Here is a 20,977-nt window from a genome sequence, read left to right on the forward strand (position 1 = left end):
TGAGTAATATGATTGGGATGACACTTATTTTCTGGTTTGAGAATTAAAATCTACAACTGCCAAAACAAAACTACAGCTTTATAAGTGCAGCAGTCTTACCATTACCTGGATCCTCCCAGCTCTCCTACAGTGCAAATGGAACACATCCATCACAGTAGCTAGGTTTTTCCAAGAATTGCTGGAATGAGCGCAATATCCACTGCTTTACTTCTGAGGCCCTTCAAAAATCTTATCCCAGTCTCGGTCACTTACCTACATTAGGTTCTTAATAAAATGCCACCCCATGTACTTACTACATCTTTCTATTTTTTTGGGACCAGGTTTCACTGTCACTCAGGCTGGAGTACAGTGGTATAATCATAGTTCACTGTGGTCTCCAACGCCTAGGCTCAAGCGATCCTCCTGTATCAGCCTCCCAAGGAGCTGGCACTACAGGGTGCACACCACTACGCCCAGCTAATTCTTCTATTTTTTGTAGAGATGAGATCTTGATCTGTTGCCTAGACTGCTCTCAAACTCCTGCACCCAAGCAATCCTCCCATCTCAGCCTCCCAAAGTGCTGGGATTATAGGTGTGAGCCACCACATCCGGCCACATTTTCTATTTCTAAGGGTGATGATTTCACTTTAATGAACAACATGGAAGTAGAAACTGAAATGCAGCAATTATAGGAAGTTTTTCTCAAATATCACAGTCAACTGTGCTTTTTGCTCTTTTCTAAGTTCCTATTATGTTTTTACCACAGAATTTAGCACTTTATTGTTCACTGCTGATCTCCTATTAGGCTAGTTCAGGCTTTTCAACTTAACCCCAGGTTTCTGGGGAGAAGGTCCTTTTTTTTTTTTTTTTTTTTTTTTTGGGTTCCTGATGTTACTAGTTACTAATACTTATAGACACCATAAATTCATGGATTACTGAATTCAGGGCTTACAATTGTTATATGAAGAAGATACTACTAACCTATTTTACCAGTGAGGAAAAAGAAAGGTTAGAGAATTTAATAAACCAAGAAGCCTTGCACAGAAGGCCTCAGTACTCTACACAGAGTTGTGACCGAAGGGGTCTTCAAGTCTTACTGAACAATCGATTGTCTTCACCAAGGACTAAAGCAAACGTGCATCTCCTTAATGCTCTTTTATCTTGGGTTCACCTTTTGAACAGTGACAATGAGAAAACTCATATTCGCAAAACGACACGTGATCAATTTATTTGTACTTGTTTTGTTCTTGACAGTTAATAAGACACTTTAGTATATTCGATGAAGTCATCTTTGCAATAACCCTGTGGAATCGATGAGCAGGAACTAGTGCCTGCTTTTCATAAGAGGAGTCCAAGACACCAAAAGCATAAAGGACGGCCAGCCAGTGTGCAGGAGGACCACAGTCAGAACTGAGGCCTCGGGACTGCCAGGGCTATCCCTCCTCCAAGTTCTTCTGGGTTCAGCTTGCATCTTACACACCACAAGGACATTGGCCGCGTCATCTACTTAGTCCCTCTCATTATGCCTTCTGAGTATCAGTGATAAGGCTGACAGAGACTTCATCAGCAAAAGGGGAAGTTGCCAGTCAATAAAACGGTACTGCAAATTTAATGAAAATCAAGACTTAAAATGTATTTTCTATTTCACCTGGATTTTACCCACTTTTGCCATTTCCACATCTTCCTAATTATCATAAAATGAAAAAGCTGTGACAAGGAAAAAATTATGTCACTTTGACTTTCAAGACACATCTAACATCAACTTTTAAAAACTAGATGGCATCCACTAAAAAGAAAACACAGTGTTTATTATTCTATGCCATGTACGCATATCACAATGATACATGTCTAAAATGAAATAGGAATATACCAATTTTTGCATTCAACATTTATATATGAGAATCTTCCGTTTAAAGGAGAACTGGCTTACCTTTAATACAATACAGTTGTCATCTGTTCGAATTGCTCCAGCTCTACACATGTAAGTTAAACTGTAATAAGATGGCAGAAAGTAAGCTTTTTCTTAGGGCTTAAAGCTTTAAAAGAAAAATTACTTGCCTTTAAGGCTTCACGAAAAAACAAAAAAGCAAAAATCAGTAATACTATCATATCATTTATCTTAAGGGAGAAGATGCTGACATTTCCTTAGTGGAGATTCAGTCAAAGAAAACTAACAGATACATATAGACAGGAAGCCAGATGTTAAAAGAGAAGAAAAAAAAAAGGAAAGAGGAAGGAAGAAAAAAATAAATAAATAAAAATTAAACAACAACAACAAAAACCTATCAGACAGCTTTAAAAATAAATGATCTAATGAGTGGATACATTTTGAAGCTAGATGCTGGGTATATGTGAGTTTTTTATATTTTTTTAAAGTTTGAAAATTTTGATAATAAAAAGGCAAAAATGCTAAAAATAAAATTAAAAGGTTGGCAAAGTATATCAGTTTAATGAAGTCAAACTGGGATAGTTCAACTCCAAAAGCAGTAGAAGAAATATCTATCACAAAACAGCTTTTAACACCGCTATCCATAAGAAATAACTATCCAGAGGTTAACACTGGTGGTTTTGAGAATTAGTGAATAATTTGATTCTACTGAAAAACAGGATACTTCATAGCTATAACTGGCTTTGAATAAGAATAAAATTAATTTAAGCACTTCAGAAATTTAAATTGACCAATTTCCTCTTTGAATTAGATTCCTTTACTAAGATGGGGGGCAAAAATTAAAACATCCCATGTTTAGCTTCTACAGAAAGCTATATACAAATTAGTAAAATGATTTTACTTATATTGTAGAGGGTTGAAGTCTTTGTAGCTGTTATCATTATTTTTTTTTCTTAGAGTGGTATGTTCTTCAATGGTATGTTATCATTATCTTGAGGCTTGTTACACTATTTTTCTGAAACCATTTACATGAGAACATTAATTTACTGACAAAGAGGCAAATGCTTAGTTTTGAAGGCAAAAAGCAAGCAAACAAAAAACAACACAAATAAATAGAAACCAAAACAATGAGTAAGTCACTAAAAATTCCTAATTCTCCCCAAAATATTAGGGTCACAGCTGCTTAAATACTGAAACTAAACAATCCCCTTGGCATAGACCCCCCTACACAACAGGTGCTCAACTATGAATGCACTGGTAATTAAAACATCAACATGCACCGAAAGTTTATGAGCCAGAAACTGCACAAATGAACACATCACGTGAATTTCTTATAATCTATCACATCTCTATGATGACTTTTCGTGTTTCACATTTTTTTTTCTTAAAAGATGAGGAATAAGGAAGCCACATTCTCTGAAATCATCCCTTGATTATAAGCTTCAACTAATTCTCACTCCATATTTTTGTGTTTATGTTCTCCTGGCTTAGTACTTAGCATAACATGTGTTGGTAAAATCTGATCTAATTCTGTATTATTTCAACTGAAATACAAGGAGAGTAAGATGAAGATATAATAAAGTAATTCTCCACCGATGGTCTTAAATATTATATGAGAGTTCCTGTTCTGCATACTACCAGTAATAACTGAGTACAAAAACACATCCATTTAAGAAAATGTGAGATAGTCCCTTCAATTTTTTTTTGAGCTGGGGTCTTACTCTGTTGCCTCAGCTGAAGTGTAAGCGGCATGTTCACGGCTCACTGCAGCCTTGATCTCATAGTCTCAGGTGGTCGTTCAGCCTCAGCCTCCGAGTACAGGTTAATTTTTTGACTTTTTGTAGAGATGAGGTTTTGCTATGTTGCCTAGGCTGGTCTCGAACTCCTGGGCTCAAGCAACTCTCTCATCTCAACCTCTCAAAGTACTGGGATTACAGGAGTAAGCTATCACACCTGGCTCCCTATGATTTTTCAATTTCTTTCTTTCTTTTTTTCTTTTGATTCGGAGTCTCACTCTGTCTCCCAGGCTGAAGTGCATGGCCACTGCGGCCTCGATCTGCTGGGTGGAGATCCTTCCGCCTCAACATTCCAAGTAGCTGGAACCACAGCTGCACACCACCATGCCTAGCTAATTATTTTGACTTATTGTAGAGAGGAGGTCTCACCATGTTGCCCAGGCTGTTCTCGAACCCCTGGGCTCAGGCAATCCTCTTGCTTCCACCTCCCAAAGTGCTGGGATTTCAGGCATGAGCCACCACACCCGGCTTAATTTCTTGATTTATTGTAGAGACTAGGTCTTGCCATGTTGCCCAGGCTGGTCTCAAACCGCTGGTCTCAGGCAATCCTCTCGTCTCCGCCTCTCAAAGTGCTGAGATTACAGGCATAAGCCACCGAGTCCGGTTGACTTTTAAACTTCAAAATCCCCAAACAAGATGGAAATTGGAGTAAAGTGGACTATCCAAAAATACTCTAAGATACTGATAAAGCACCATCTTTCTTTGCACATTGTCTTAACTTTTACCATTTTGCTGATGTGAGCTGCATCTCAATGGGCTTATCCCTCTGTAACATCTTCACAAAAATCTGGGGTAACAATTCACCATCAACCAAAACTAGAAACAAAACAAACAGCAACAATTAAGAAAATTCTTTAAATCTACAAAATTCACAAATTAAATCATGTAGGTACCACTGAAAGTTCCAGCCTACCATTTACCAGGGTCATCGATACTTGGGGGTTTTCAAAAGCTAAAACTGAGAAGCATTTCAGTGCTTGCATTCGAACCTGTAAAAATAAATGAACAAACAATAAATGCATTTATCTTAACTTTACAAATGCAAATTTTAATGTCACAGAATCTAAACTCCTCTTCCGAAAAAACAATGAAGTAAATCTGCTTCAAATACTAAAAGAAGGCCTCAAGGGAATAGCAATAACACCTGCATATTAATTATGAGAGTCAAAATGCATTTTGAGTAGAGGAAAAACAGTAGCAATTAAAATTGAACTAGATAAATCCCTGATCAAATTTTAAAAAGCACTGTACAAAATACAATATTGGTAAGACAAAGGCAACTCACCAAGTGCCTTTCAAATGGGGCATTTCTTCCTCCCTAACTACATACAAATCAGAGAACTGCAGGAAAGGCAAACAAAGAAGACTGCTCTTATAGCTATGTGTGGGATGGAGATGGGGGCAAAGACAATAGAGAGGATGCAAGGTCACGATAAAAACACGAGGAGGACCAAACTGACTTAGCTTTTAAAAGACGTACGAACTGTGCTTCTCATCTTTAAAACTAGGCCACCGGTCTAGGATGATACCAAGTGCCCAATCTCTTGACCACTTACAATACGTTGTGCAATTTGCAGAAGCTCCTGCAAGAGCTGTTATTTCTCATTCTTTCTGTTCAGTTTTTACCAGACAACCTAATCCTTCCTTCTAAGCCTGAGTCTACACATGACGGTTTTTTGTGGAACACGAGGTTGGTAAGTCCTCCTAAGACAGGGAGTTGTGGTGTGATGAAGCCCTATCCCTCACCCGGGCAATGTTCTGCAGCACTGGCTATGCCCACAGGAGGAACCTAGAACTGAAGACACTCTGAACAAGGAACAAACTTTGGCAAAAGAGCAGTTACAAGATACTTTCCCCCTCTACAACCTGTGGTTTTCTATATCATGACAAAGTCTAGTGTAGAAAAGAAAGACATGGAAGAAGAGAAGGGAGAATTCATGAAGACAGAGGAGCCGAAGTAAAGGGATAATAACTAGCAGCCCCAGCAGCTGCTCTTGGTGTGTGAGTGCTGGCTGGGTCCAGCCTCTGCACACACAGGGCGGAGAAGTACCTCAGTGTGAACGTCTGTCCCCTGCCTCTCTCTGCTAGCAGAAGCTGGCTCCACCCCTCCATCCCTATCCTTGTGAGTTCTTCACCAAGACCACACTTGGATGGCTGAGCCAGGGAAAACATACATTTTAGAAGGCCCTAACTGAAATAAATCTAAGAACCAAAAGAGCAGAATGGGGTCAAATGCAAGTAGACAGAAAACAAAAATGACTACTACTTTGCTCTGCAAGGAACTCATGCCATACTCAGCTCTAATGTGACACCACAGGGACAATGTTCCCATAATTGCTAGAACTTGTTATATGGGAAATAATGGTCAAGGCTTTAATTCAATGCCTGATCATGTATTATGATACTGCTTAACTATACACAAAAGACAGCAAAGAAAATTTAATTAATAAGCCTGAAAACTCTTGACTTTTTAACTCAAAACATAAAAGAGAACACTTTCTGTTGATGTAAAATTGGTTATATGCTATATAACATATATTACATATATATGACATATAACATGTGAGACGCTGTGGCTAAATATAGGTCTCAAATATGAAATCCAAAGTCTTTCCTGCTATAGCAAGCCACTGCTTCTATATATTTCAAGGCATCATGGGACTGGTACCTAGCCAGGAAATACTTAAAATACTGTTTGCAACTCAATAGCAACTCAAGGCACAACCATATCCTAGAACACTGGAGATGCAAGGGCAGCTATTCGAAGAGCAATCTATAGGTAAAATAACGCCCTGGAACATGATACTAATAAATTACTATTTTTGATGACACCTATCGAAGCAGCAGTAAAATACGTGAACTTCTTGCTAAAACCAAAAACAAGGTATAAAAATTTGGCCATAATTTTTTAACACCTTACTTTGTAGGACAGTGAGGTTAGCAGGTGAGCAATATTCTGAACTGCACCATGGTTAAATAAAATTGTTTGATGATCTGGCCCCTGTAAGAAAAGAGAATACAGGGAGACATTAAGAAGAGCAGTGATTCATTCCAATAAAACCACACTTACTTAAATGTACAAAACTGCGTTCACTAGAGTGCAGAATTCTCAGTTATCCTTTGCTTGCGCACACTCGACTCCGAAGAAGCAGGGAGACACTGTTTTCAGACCTGCAAGGGACTGCTGTATCTCAGCTTGGCTCAGAGCTACGAAAGCTGCTTCTCACCTCCCCAAAGCAGAAAGGGGACCCAGACACTCTCCTGGCACGGACCTCTGCAGTTACTAAACAGACTGGCAACACAGCAACACAATCACTATGCGTTCTTTACTTCATGGACACACTCTTGTCCTGTGTCAGCAGGAAACTGTGGCAACTTAGGATGATGAACCTGTCAGGGAGAACTCTAAAAACTAATTGCAAGAAAAACTAGACCAGACTCTAACCTACCTCAACACATCAGGGAGATCTTATTAATGCTACAGTGGGAAAAACAACACACCATAGCTGAGGCGTGAACGGGATTTTTGGTTCCATATTTCTATCTCATTTCTCTTTTTAAAACAAACACTTCTCAAGAGTAGGAAGGTAAAGAGATAGGAAAATGAAGGTATTTTCTCACCAACTCTATTTTCTACTATCAATGTACTGAAGATCTTCAAAGTGGCAGAAGCTAAAGGTTAATACAAAGCTTCAAATCTGCTACAATTCTCACTCATTCATGTTCCACCTCATCCAATCAACTAATAAAAAGTCAATTAAAGACAAGACAGAGATAGTATTTCATGCATGTCATTATTCAGTGGAGAAAAACATCAACAAAAAGTAGCCTATCTATCTGGGTTCGCTGGAGGAAGTTAGTTATTGATCCAGAACAAGAGCTCTCAAACCAATTTTTCCAACCCATGATTTAGGCAAGTAACAACTACCTTGGAGATGCTCATTTTCTTTTTGGACAAAACATCCTTCATTTGAAGTAGGGAGACAGATTACCATTCACACTTCTGAACAGCACAACAGACATATTCTGTTTTATAGGTAACAATTCCCAAACATTTTATATATTATTATTAGAGTTCTTAAAAACAAAAAAAAATTCAGCAATTTCTCTCTTAATCGCCATACATTTTCTAACTTCTAATTTCTTATTTTTAATCATGATAGAGTACTCCACAGTTTACTCACAGACCGCTCCCCCAGCCTCAACTGTATGTTAGGTAGTTTCTAAAGTTCTACTGTTACAAGTAGTGTTTTGTTGAACATTATGGAAGCTGTATCTCAGTATAGATCCTTAGGTTATGAGGATAAATTCCCAGAGTACAATGGGTTGATATATTTCTTATTACATATCCATTCAGAATGGTGCCAACATGCTTTTATAATAAATGAAAATACTGACATTCTTAGGGCACAGGTTTTCAGTGTTTTGTCTTTGCACGCATTTCTTTCAGGCAGCTCCATATATAATCACAGGTACTACTTACTGGGTACCTGGTACGTGCTGGGCTCTGCTCTAAATGCTTTACTTACATTGTCTCATTTGAAACAAAGGTGTCCCTGGTCTTTTTTTTGGGGGGGTACAAAGGGGACAGACAGGGTCTTGCTCTGTCATCCAGGCTGGAATACAATGGCATAATCATAGCTCACTATACCTCGAACTCGTGGGTTCAAGTGATCCTCCCACCTCAGCTTTCTGAGTAGCTGGGACTACAGGAGCACACCACGATGTCCAGCTCATTTTTGAAGTTCTGTAGATACAGGGTCTCACTCTGTCACCCAGGCTGGTCTTGAACTTCTGGCCTCATGCAATCCTCCAACTCAACCCAAAGTGCTGGGATTACAGGTGTGAGAAACCATGCTTGGCTTTGGCTTATTCATTATAAAGATAGTGGTGGAGTCAATAATGGGGGAGCCAAGGAAAAGAAGGGTCTCCAAAGAAACTGACCTATTTTCTCTGACCTAGCTGCAAACCTGTGAAGATAAGCCTAAGCACCTCAGCGCATATGTCAGCATACTAAGGTTTTTGCCTTCCTTGCCATTCCGATGTCCCAATGTAAACACTGGCAGAGCTTCGCAAAATGGCTGAGTAAGCAGGGTGCTTGCTGCCTTGGCCCCTTAGCCCTCACTGTTCCTCCACCTGGGCCTGTGAGCTGACCCTACTTAGAGATGATCTAATACTAACAAATTACTTTATATTTTACAAGACACTTTACAAACATACAAGCAAATATATAAGTATATTCTTTTCCCTATTTAATACAGACGGTAAAATACTATACACACTGTTCTAAACCTTTATTTCCTGTACAACTTATCTCAGAGATTATTCATATCAATACAAAAAGCATTTTCTCAATTCATTTTTTGGCCTTAGTGTATAAATGTCCCATTCTTCCCCCCGCCCCCGCCAGAGACAAGGTGTCGCCAAGTTGCCCGGGCTGGTCTTGCAGTGCTCAGGCAATCCACTGGCCTTGGCCTCCCGAAGTGCTGGGATTACAGGCTGAGCCATCAAGTCCAGTCAATGTCCCATTCTTTAGTGAACTAGTACGCTATAGTCATTTAGACTGTTTTCAGTCTTCTACTATTACAAACAACTTCAGTGTATAACCATGTGCATGTATTTTTTTTAAGATCGGAATTATTTATGGAATATTCTGAGTTATATTTACAAATAATGGTGAAAAAAACAAGCACAATGAAATTCTCTCTGTACATAATTATTCTCTGCTGCTGACAGAATACTTTATATTTTATTCTTCAAATTATTTGCCTCAAAGATGGCAATGAACATTTGTTACAAAATAAGCTCTTACTCCTCTCTGAGGTTAAACATTGAGACTGTAAAAACAATTGCAAGAAAGGAATAAGTGGCTGAACCAACTAGAGAGAGGAGCTATCATTTGATTCTTATCAAGTCTCTCTTGCGTCTTTCTCCAAATCAGCCTGCATGAACCTGGTGGTTAGTGAGGTAGCATCCACCAGGTGAGAAGAGCATAAGCCCTCATCTTCTTAAACTCCAAAAAACAACTCTCAGAAATCTGAGTAACTGTTTAGGAAAGGGCAACAGTTTAGAAGTTAGAATTCCAATAAATGTTATTACCAGCCTTTTTTTGCTCTTTAATGAGTCAGGGAGAGGATTTCAAAGATATTATAATTAGCTTATAATACAAGTGCTTTGGGTAATCTCTCCCTTTTTTTCTCTTCCCCAAAGCATGTAAATCTATTTGATATTGTCTAAGCAAACTAGTAACTTTAAGTCTTGTTCCATTTAATTTTAGCTAAGTGAGTCCCTGAGATTGAGTCTTAAAATTCTATCATTAATTTTATTTTGAGCCTACATGCAAAAAGAACATGAAAAGAAAAGATTTGTATAATTAATGACAATACATAGACCATCAGATTGTTTTCAAAGACACATGCTGTTAGGGCATCAGTAAAGAAATTAATATTGCATTTTAGACTATTACTTTTGTCATTAGGCTTACAAATGCTATAGTGTTTCTTGAGGCCGAGTTATAATTCAGAATACTTACATTTCATCAATTAAATTCAGTGGCAAATGCTAATTACCAGGCTAAAAGAAAGCTGAGTGAGGGTGATTTTCTCTGATAACATTTTCAGTTCTGTCAGCGGTATGAGGGTAGCTGTAAATCATTATTCACAGCCGAAGTTTCTCTCCAGGAAAATAAATAGTGACAATAAAATAATGGTACTCCTTCATCTATGATTTCAGCTAATACAGCATTGAGAAGTTTCATCTGAGCAATATCAAAAATATTAAAAGTTTCTGATGAGTAACCCTGGAAGCTACTTGGGTAGCTTCAGAGATGAGATTATTCCAACATTTAATAAATTACCAAAATAATCTGACACACAATTATTCCTACAAGTCCAATTTTCAACACTCTTGGGATTACTATGGCTATAACTAGTAGATGCTGTGCTCTCTTGAACACTCAGGAATAAACCTTGAAAGATTCTTTTTTTTTTTTTTTGAGTTGGAGTCTCACTCTGTCATCCAGACCGGGAGTGGCCACTGCAGCCTCGACCTGCTGGGCTCCAGCAATCCTTCCACCTCAGCCTTCCGAGTAGCCGGAACTACAGGCACGTGCTACCATACCCAGCTGATTTTTTGATTTATTGTAGAGATGAAGTCTCACCAAATTGCCCAGGTGGATCTCGAACCCGCAGCCTCAGGCAATCCACTCACCTCAGCCTCCCAAAGCACGGGATTACAGGCTGAGCCATCGAACCCAGCTTGAAAGATTCTTAATGAGGCATACAGTTCTGGAGTATCTTCTCGATCTTGTTTTAAACCTATTTTACCAATTAAATTGCAACAAAATTGCTATTTTCTTAAAGCCTTTCTCTGCCCATCTCAAAAGACTAAGGCACTGTTTGATATCCCTGATCCTATGAGTTGGCCTACATATTGTCAAAGTAACTCAAGAAGAAAAATTTCAAAACTTTTTGACAAAATTCTTAAATTCAAAATGTCTTACACAGTATTGAAAAGACTGTGATAAACAGCTGGGACTTCCTTGGAAGGGGGTGTAAATGTCTGAATTATAATGGAGGCTGGGCACAGTGGCTCACGCCTGTAATCCCAGCACTTTGGGAGGTGGAGGAGAGAGGATTGCCTCAGCCCAGGGGTTCAAGACCAGCCTGGGTAACTTGGCAAAACCTTGTCTCTACAATAAATCAAAAAATTAGCCAGACATGGTGACACACACCTGTGGTTCCAGCTATTCGGGAGGCTGAGGTGGAAGGAACGCCTGAGCCCAGCAGGTCAAGGCTGCGGTAGCCGTTGAGTGTGCCACTGCACTCCAGCCTGGGCAACAGAGTGAGACTCTGACTCAAAAAAATAAATAAATAAAATAATGGAGAAACTTTCCCTGGAACCAAGTGATTGGTTTTCATTCATTTGGGAAGCTGTTCTAAAATAGCACAGACCTGTGGTCTCCCTACTATGGAATGCAGGGGGTTTACCACTTCTCTTATCCCTTCTTTCCCACTGGTCCCAAAGCTCTGCACTTGGTGCCTATATTGTGACAGGAAGGTAATGCCATATCTGAAACACTCACGGAACCATCAGAAGATAATTACTTAGTTAGAAAATGAACAGAAATTAAGAAAGATCTCAAATGATCACCCATGGTTATCAAAAGGCCCAAGGAACGGATAATCCACCAAGCGAAGCAGTTAGTACCTCACAGCACTCTTCAGTTTAGGTCCCAAACCTAAACTGAAGAGAAGACAAAGAGAAGCTTGGCTCAACAACGAGCAGATGAGAAGCTTTCTCACGTCTCCTTATGCAATTCAACTCTCGTTTATTTATCATTTAAACTGCTCTTGGCAACTGAGGGTGTGGGAAAACAGTCATGATCACACGCCGCTAGAGTTATAGAATGGGACAGCCTCAATAAAAGACAGTATGTGGTAAAATTATAAATGCACATATTCTTTGGCTTAACAATTCCATTTCGTATAAAATGCCACATATCCAAGTTACTTGCCGCAGTATTTTGTGACAGCCATATTGGAAACAAGCTAAATGTCAAACAATAGTGGACTAGTTAAATACATTGCTATACATCTATATAGTAAAATACTATGTAGCTGTTAAAAAACAAAGGAGCTCCTTATGTAGTGGTAGGGAGTAGCCTTCAAGATACGTCAAGTGACAAATACAAGGTGCAGAACTGTATGTATGTATGTCATGCTGACAATTGTGTTAAAAAGAAAAGGGAAAAAACATATACACAGGTTTACTTACATACATACAGAATATCTCTGGGAAAACAGACAAAGAAGGCATGTCTGTTAAGCGCATAAGGTTTCACATGACAGAGAATACGTGTCCTGGTTCTTACTTTACAGCAGTGTGAGAAGATCTGGCAGATGTACTCCTGGGTGTGGCGGGACCTGCTGAGCAGTGCCATGAGGTGTGGGATCACTGTGGCATCCTGGAGGCAAAGAAAGCAGAGCACAGCAACAGGAACTTAGGCACCGAGAGTACATTTGGCAAGACTTTCCCACAAGCAGGCACACCGTATCTGAATGGCAGGAATCAAGCCTTCTTAAGAAACAGACCAAAGCAAAAGCAACGTGGCGATCAAACTGCCTAGGTAATGGGCGAGGAAAGGGACTTCAATATTCACCCTCAGTATGAAAATATGACAACCAGAGATTCTCACTATCTTTTCCATCAGCAGCCTGTATCTTCACAACAGAGCAAAATCACTGACAGGAATCTGTTCTGAAACCAAAAAGGACTCGACAGAAATCAGTTCTAAAATCAAAATGGGGGCAACCCCCTCGAGTCCCCTCCCACTGTGGGGGTTTTTCTGTCCTCTCAATAAATCCTGCTTTCAAAAAAAATAAAACAAAATCAAAATGTGAGGGTGACTGGCAATTTATACAATACTAAATCGTTTATAAGAAGGAATTCTTGTATAGATAGAAAACTTGGTAATTTTGATTTTTGAGATGTTATGGTAAACATCAGTGACTACCAACAACCTCTCATGAAGACTATAGCTAGCTTTTTCAATCTGCACAAGACCAAACAATTTATATGACTGACAACTTCTCACATACAGCCCACTCTCTGTCTAATGCTGACATTTAACCTATATGGATGGTGGTACAAGAAAAAAGATTCAGCTCACTCTGCTGCAGAGCTCGCCAAGAATCTCCTTTTATTTAGAATGCAAAAGGTATTAAAAGTTGAAAGGGTCTTTGGCCAGGACCCACAGATGGAGGAGACTTAGCCCAAGCCTCCTAGTCAGTGCTGTTGCGAGTCCTAAAGTTGAGCTTCTCAAGCACCAACATGCACGCGAATTTCCAGGAAGTGTTCTCAGTGGACAGATCCCGATCCGGTGGGCTCGGGGCAGGACCTGGCTGCGTTCTGGTGAGCCCTCAGATGAAGCTGCTGCCACTGGTCCTCAGACTACCCTCTGAGGATCCTCACCAGAAACAAGAGGGCAAGGAAAAAGCTTAATTGAACACTCTTGCTGGGATGAACAGGATTTGAGGATATATTTGGAAAGAAAAGAATCCCAAGATATGTGAAAGCAAAAAGAGAAAACTGACGGCTGCCGATTCCCTACAAGCAGAATCTCCCTCCTGAGTGTTAGTATAACCCTCTGTGTTGTCACAAGCAACTTAAAACCTCAGAAAACCTCAAAGAAAGTCAGGTACTAAATGCACAGAAAGAAAGCTAGGCACGGTGGCTCATGCCTGTAATCCCACCACTTTGGGAGGTAGAAGTGAGAAGACGGTCTGAGTCCAGGGATTCAAGACCAGCCTGGGCAACCTGGCAAGACCTTGTCTATACAAGAAATCAAACAATTAGCCGGGCGTGGTGGCACACGCCTGTGGTTCCAGCTACTTGGAAGGCTGAGGCAGAAGGATCGCCTGAGCACAGCAGGTTGAGGCTGCGGTGGCCGTGAGTGTGCAGAGTAAGACTGCGACTCAAAAAAATAAAAATAAATAAATGTACGAAAGAAAAGAAAGAGAAGATGAGAATGTCAAGTGGGGGAAGGGCAGAAGACAGCAAAGCAGACAGCAGCTAAGTCAGAACAGGCACATCGAGGGAGATGTAAAAAGCCTCCGTGGGGCTCCTAAAGCTATTTCCACTTCTTGATTGCTCTAGCATTCCTCAGTTTTCCTCAGGTGCAAGAGCTCCCATCCCAGTTCTTCGCACCTGCCCCCCTTCTGCCAACTGTGTTTATGTATCTGTTTATAGATGACTAAATAAAGCAAAGAACAATCTCATGATTTGCCCAGAATCGTCCACCTCATACATAGGATTTCTAACTAGAATCCTGTGCTCTTCTGACTGCACTAGGCTACCCTGTCTCTACGTTAGAGCCTGAGTCATTGTAGCAGCTGGTCTCCACACACTCGACTCACAGACGTTAATTAAACTGAAAACTCCTTTGTCCAACATTCTTCACGGGTGTGTCCCTGTGTCTGAGGTATGATCTCTAAGGCACAAAACGGAGACGCTGCATAAGTTAGATTCCCTCAGAATCCATACTTATGCTCCTTAGGTCTTAGTTTTTTTCACGTAAAAAAGTTAACTGGCCCGACCAGAATTTTCCAAACTGTGTTCCATGACCCGTTAGTAGGTCATGAGTCAATTTAGAGAGTGAGGAGAAAGGAGTTAAAGCAGGTGGCCAGGACCAATGTCTCCCCCATCACAGAGCTGGTGAGAAATTTCCAGGAAAAGATGGGTGGCTGGCTTACTCCTCTGTAAACCTGATAATATGACCTCTAGGAGCATACACTGGCATTTATTAAGAGGGACCTTCTCCATGGAATGCTTTGAGCAGAATGTTTACGGAAACCAATAGTTGTCAAAAAGAGAACTTTGACCACAGACTAGTAACATCTGAGTTACTGGAAATGTGTTAGAAATGCACATTCTCAGGTCCCCCACGACTCACTGGGTCAGAGACTCTGGAGGTGGGGTGCAGCAATCCCTGTGTAGCAAGTCCTCCAGGTAACTCGAGTGCATGCTCAAGTTTGAGAACCACTGTAGTAAGCAATATATGACTTATGCACACCTCATCAACAAAGGTACCTGCATAATGAACATTTGTATACCAAACTCTGAATCGTACCCCACATCTGAAAACTAAAAATTTAAAAGAAAAAAGATTTATGAGGCATGACTCCCCCCAAAAAATGTAACTTAAAACTTGAAGGTAAGGCCAGGCACAGTGGCTCTTTGGGAGGACGAGGTGAAAGGATTGCCGGAGCCCATGGGTTCGAGACCAGCCTGGGCAACTTGGTGAGATCTCACTGCTACAATAAATCAAAAAATTACTCAGGCGTGATGGCATACGCCTGTAGTTCCAGCTACTTGGAAGGCTGAGGCGGAAGGACCACCTGAGCCCAGCAGGTCGGGGTCACAGTGGCCGGGAGTGTGCCACTGCCCTCCAGCCCAGGTGACAGAGCAACTCTCCAGCCCGGGTGACAGAGTGAGACTGCAACTCAAAAAAGAAAAAAGAAAACGTGGAGGTATAAAATTAAGATGCTTATAATTCAGACACACCCGCCGTGTGAGGTAACTGACGAATCTCCCTTTCGGACCTCACGGATCATTAGGGCCAACGTAGGAAGGGTGGACTAGGAGCCACACAGCACATCCCCTTCCTCACACTCGCTCTGCCTGCATCTCTTGATCACTTACATTCTTCAAATGTCTGCAAGGCATGATTCTGGGTCAGAGCTTTGATTCACACGTGTACAGTTTGACAATCTGATTCTTTGCTGAAACACAACCAGCATTTAAACTAAAAAAAAAAAGAAGAATGGTAGAATAGAAACTGGAGGGCATCACATCTGTGGAACTGTGTCACAAAGCTTGTCTCAGGATTCTCACAGATGCATGCATGTGCACACACATGCACTCTCACACATGTGTAGTGAGGCAATGGAAAAGAAAATGCACTTCTTATTATGAAACACTTATCCATATAAGTGTTTCAAAAACATTGGCCTAATTTTCATGAAGAAAATCCTATGTAGGGTGACTACAGTTTATAATAATCTGGCCAGATGCAGTGGCTCGCATCTGTAATCCCATAACATTGGGAGGCAGAGATGAGAGAATTGCCTGAACCCAGGTGTTTGCGACTAGCCTGGGCCACTTGGCAAGACTTCATCTCTACAATAAATCAAAAAGTTAGCTGAGCATGGTGATATGCGCCTGTAGTTTCAGCTACTTGGAAGGCTGAGGCGGAAGGATCACCTGAGCCCGACAGATTGAGGCTGTGGTAGCCATGACCATGCCTGGGTAACAGAGTGAGACTCAAAAACAATTAAAACTTACTGTATATAGTAGCTCCTCTGGAGTGACGGGACTGGTGAAGATGGTACGCAGGCACCGGAGGCAAGCTTCAATAAACTTCAGGTCTGGGGACAAGAGTCCTAGGAACAGAAACTAGATTTGGGACTCATCTTTGCAACCAGTATTTAAAATACCACAAACCAATCCTTATCTTTACTTAAGCAAAAATGGCTTCCCTACATACCTTGCAGTAAGGCAGGGATAATATGGCAGTCCAGTAGAGACTTGACATTGTTTTCAGTACCCATAGCAAGACTTCCCAGTACCACTGCACATTCAGTTTTCAGCTCCGTGCTTGAGGTTTCTTGCTGAAGCAAGTACAATAATCTAAAAGGAAGGTAAATCAATAAATAATTAAATAAATAGGAACATGATAAATAAAAAGATTCAAAAACCTGAAATTAAAGAAACATGATGAAAAAGGAGTGTACGTTCTACACACTAAAATACGCTTGGTTGAGTTTATTTGAATCCCTCTGGGAAATGGCCATTTGTTTATATCATCTGCTAATCCAATAAAGAAACAACATTTGAACAAAACAACCATCACATAACATCAGAATTCATTGAAACTGCAAATCGGAAAGTCGTGCACAAGTGGTCTCTGCAGAAGCTGCAGCACCAGAGCTCCCGTCACCTGGCACATCCAGAAGGGGCTCTTCAGAATGCAAACTCTCAACATCACGTGCTGCCAGACCTTAGATCCTGCTAGAAACAGACCCTGAGTCTAGAGCAGCAGTGCAGAGAATGCAGAGGTCTGGCCCGGAGGGAACACGCAGACTCTCTGGGCAGCTCTTCAAGCAAGGGAAGTTTCTCCTGTTTCCAGTTCTCACACTTGGGACAGGAAGAGAGCCTCCCTCTGCTCCTCCAGCCCAGCTTGCCGAGCAACCACTCCCCAAGCCCTAACCCTCCGCCAGCCATGACCCTCTCCCTTCTGTTCAGAGCCAGGACCCTCATGCTCCCTCAAACATTATTTACATACACCGAACACGAGTCTCCTAAGAAAGGCTGCTGAGAGCTTCATAGTTATTAAAGTATATATTTGAGATCAGTGACATCAAAGACATTAAAACCACTAATCCTGTCTCAAAACCAGAAAATAAGAGGAGAAAAATCCAAAACAACTGGAAAATTCTGAATGAAAATCTAATAGCAATTGCACACAAAACTTAGTTCTGGGTAGCAAAAGCAATAGAAGTTATATAACTTCCATTGCTTTTGCCCAAAGGAAGCTAATTAGGTCATCAGAAGCAGAAAGCAAACTCCCCAAATTTCCTATGCTAACTTGAAAAATAGAAAATTGTAAAAATTAGAAGATTAAAAGAAAAAGCAGAATTTAAAACCAAGCAGGGTTTTTTTCCTTCTTTAAACTCAAAAATCTTGAGACTTCTAAGTCAGGGCTCTAAGGAGATGGGGAATAAAGTATCAGGCTGGTATACGTTGCTTACGGACTCAGCAAACCCTTTTATTGCAAGGTCAATTATCTTTCTAAATTTCTGAAAAGTGTTAATACATTCATTTCTTATTCCATTCTGTTACTTTATAATTTTTTTTCTTAAAGATGGCTCATATACGTCAAAACATTTATTTACAAAAACAGGATTTACTTTAAAAATAAGATAAGCAACATGGGAAAAAATAAGTTTTATAACTGAAAGTGAGAAACATACTAGAAACTTAGTATGAAAGGTAGAAAGGCAATGAGATGGCAAACATACCTTGGAACAGCTCCTAAAACTATGAGATTGGCTTTCTGCTTGTTGTTTCCAATTACAGCATTTTTCATGTCTCTGAATTCAGGGAAAGAAAAAAGTAAAGTATGTTGAGATATCACTGAAAAAAACAACCATAGGCCAATTCATTCCACTTGATTATGCATCCTCTTGGACTGGCAAGTATAGAAGTTCGTGACAAAGTCAAGCACGGTCTCTCCCTTTCACTTGAGTGCTAAAGAGAAGAGGTAGAGACAGGTGCCGAGTGAGAGTGGGACCCGGAGGAAAGCAGAAGACGCCCTGAGCACCGGCAAAGGATTTCCAATACAACTGAGCTATTCTCAGAAGAGAACCCACTAATCCTTTGAAGAGAAAGGACAGGAGGCCACCTTCGCACTCACAGCTCTGGGAGTGGGAAGTTTAAGAAAAAAACAATCCACAGAACACAGCTCCTTGATTAAGGGATCACTTTTTCCTCTTTTTTTAAGTTATTTTAGACAGAATATTTCTTATTAGTCCATTTTATCTGTTTTGTTGTCCTACTAGCTGTGCCTTTTGGAGTATTTCTGTTTTAATGGTTGCTTCAGAACTGCAAACGCATCTTTTAATTTATCACAGTCAACCTTCAAGTGACAGTCTCCCATTTCCCGTGTATTTTAAGACCCTTGCAAATGTCTACCTTCATTCCCTGTGTGTTCTTTATGCTACTGCTGTCATACACTTTATTTTTAACTTGGTTAGAAACACCACAATACATTGTTACTTACTATTTTTGCTTAAGCAGCCAATTATCTTTTTAAATGAAATTTTATTTTATTATAAACAGCCAATTATCTTGAGATTAAAAAATAAGAAAAAATCTTTAATATTTCTCAGATGTTCATCAGTATTTTTTATTCTAGCTACATAAAGCTCTACACTTCACCAGGTTAAGTAAAACTCTGTTCCACAATAAGAGTATCTGTGTCACTGTCCCATGGCTCATAAATTCATAGTTGGTTCCAAAGGACACATGGAGAAAAAATGAATAGCTCAAAAATAAACCCAGTACTAATAAAATGTTTTAGAAATACTTCTCCTACTTTGTCAGTACTGCTGTTTTATCTATCTACTATCTATCTATCAAATCAGAGTCTTACTCTGTGGCCCAGGCCGGAGTGTGGAGTGCAATTATATGATCACAGCCACTGAAGCCTCCTGGGTTCAGGCAATCCTTCCACCTCAGCCTTCCAAGTAGCTGGAACCAAAGGCGTGTGCCACCATCCGGTTGATTTTTTATTTATTGCAGAAACGAGGTCTTGCCAATTGCCCAAGCTGGTCTCGAACTTCTGGGCTCAGGCAATCCTCTTGCCTCCAACTCCCTAAGCAATGGGATTACAGGCGTGAGCCACACGCCAAGTTGGTACTGCGGCTTGAACGCTAGAACATGATGCGGTTCTATACAGCAATGATTCTCAAAGTGGGCAGGAGGGTATTAGAGCCTCTGAGGGACATTTCCGAAGCTTGTGAGAGTGTCCAGAATTTCCGGCCAGTTTTAAAAATAAACAGAAAATGTTGTTTGCACAATTTTTAAAAAGCTAATTCTTTCAGTATTGTACTGGCCCTGTAAATAAAAGAAAGATACACTTTTTGTCAAAATTATTCATTCTGAAAAATCCCATCACCCATGCAGTGGCAGTCACAGTGTTGAGTTGTCACTGCTACGTCTCTCCATCAGGCTGTCTTCGCAGTTCTTACATTCTCACCACCTCATTAAGTTTCCTGGTACAGTCAGGTCTAAGCATTTACATATAGAAACATTATAATTTCTCTCTTTCTCGACACACAGAGAAGGCATATTTTTTAGAATTATGTATGTGAGGTTACATCACTATGAATTTAAGTTCAGGAGAGTACAAGGAGCATCACAAAATTCTAATAAGGGAGAGTGAGGCCGGATGGGGACACCGCCTTGGCGCTCTTGGCCTTCCTTCACACCCCAACATACGCGGCCCTAGGCACTCGCCCCATCTCCCTTGACTTTCTCTCCTCCAGAAGGCAGAGCTCTGTAATATACAGGAATGTGCTGCCCCTTGGAAAGCATGCTCTTGTAGAAAAAACAGTGAGAAAATTTGTGTAAAAAAATTTAAAAATGTTACAGTCAGCATATATGTATTTCTAATGCCAAATATATTCGCTGGCATTTGAAAACCTGGTGAAAACTAACCCTTCTCCTCAATTACCTTCTTCAATTATTGCAGAAAAATACTGCAACACCTCGTGCAAGTTTCTCAATGGCATTGCTACCAGTCTGAGCCAAACACTGACACCGCCTGGTCTTTTCTTCTGTTCCTAAGTCCAGTGCCTGAGGGTAGATCTTTTTTCAAGGCCTGACCTTCCTCTCTCTGTGAACTATTCCTCAGATCTTCCATATGGTTTACAAAAGGTAAGCAGCTTTTTTTCAATTGCTTATGGGACTGAACAGAATGAGGTCTGCTGAGGTTTACCAAGTTCTGGCATAGGATCATAAGGCCAAGCAGCCAGGCTCGGGTGGTCAGCCTATAATCCCACGCTTTGGGAGACCGAGGTGAGTGGATTGCCTGAGCCCGCGGGTTCGAGACCCGCCTGGGCAACTTGGCGAGACCTCATCTCTACAATAAATAAAAAATTAGCCGGGCATGGTAGCGCGCGTCTGTAGTTCCAGCTATTTGGAAGGATGAGGCGGAAGGATCGCCGGAGCCCAGCAGGTCGAGGCTGCGGAA

The 20,977-nt window shown here is 40.6% G+C and overlaps 1 protein-coding gene across 2 annotated transcripts in view; it reads right to left on the reverse strand.

Annotated features, from left to right (window-relative positions):
• Positions 1 to 20,977, reverse strand: part of ARMC8 (armadillo repeat containing 8) — a 107,878-nt gene that overhangs the window by 50,999 nt on the left and 35,902 nt on the right. For both annotated transcript variants that reach the window (XM_008049279.2, XM_008049280.2), the window contains 8 exons: positions 18,243 to 18,314; positions 16,709 to 16,851; positions 16,507 to 16,604; positions 12,536 to 12,628; positions 6,584 to 6,664; positions 4,577 to 4,652; positions 4,389 to 4,479; positions 1,910 to 1,970 (listed from right to left, as the gene is read on the reverse strand). In XM_008049279.2, coding sequence (XP_008047470.2) covers positions 1,910 to 1,970; positions 4,389 to 4,479; positions 4,577 to 4,652; positions 6,584 to 6,664; positions 12,536 to 12,628; positions 16,507 to 16,604; positions 16,709 to 16,851; positions 18,243 to 18,314 — 715 coding nt within the window. The remainder of the gene's footprint in view (positions 1 to 1,909; positions 1,971 to 4,388; positions 4,480 to 4,576; positions 4,653 to 6,583; positions 6,665 to 12,535; positions 12,629 to 16,506; positions 16,605 to 16,708; positions 16,852 to 18,242; positions 18,315 to 20,977) is intronic.

This window comes from Carlito syrichta, unplaced genomic scaffold (genome assembly GCF_000164805.1).
Source record: "Carlito syrichta isolate Samal-C Ts95f unplaced genomic scaffold, Tarsius_syrichta-2.0.1 Scaffold131333, whole genome shotgun sequence".
Taxonomy (NCBI): Eukaryota; Metazoa; Chordata; class Mammalia; order Primates; family Tarsiidae; genus Carlito; species Carlito syrichta.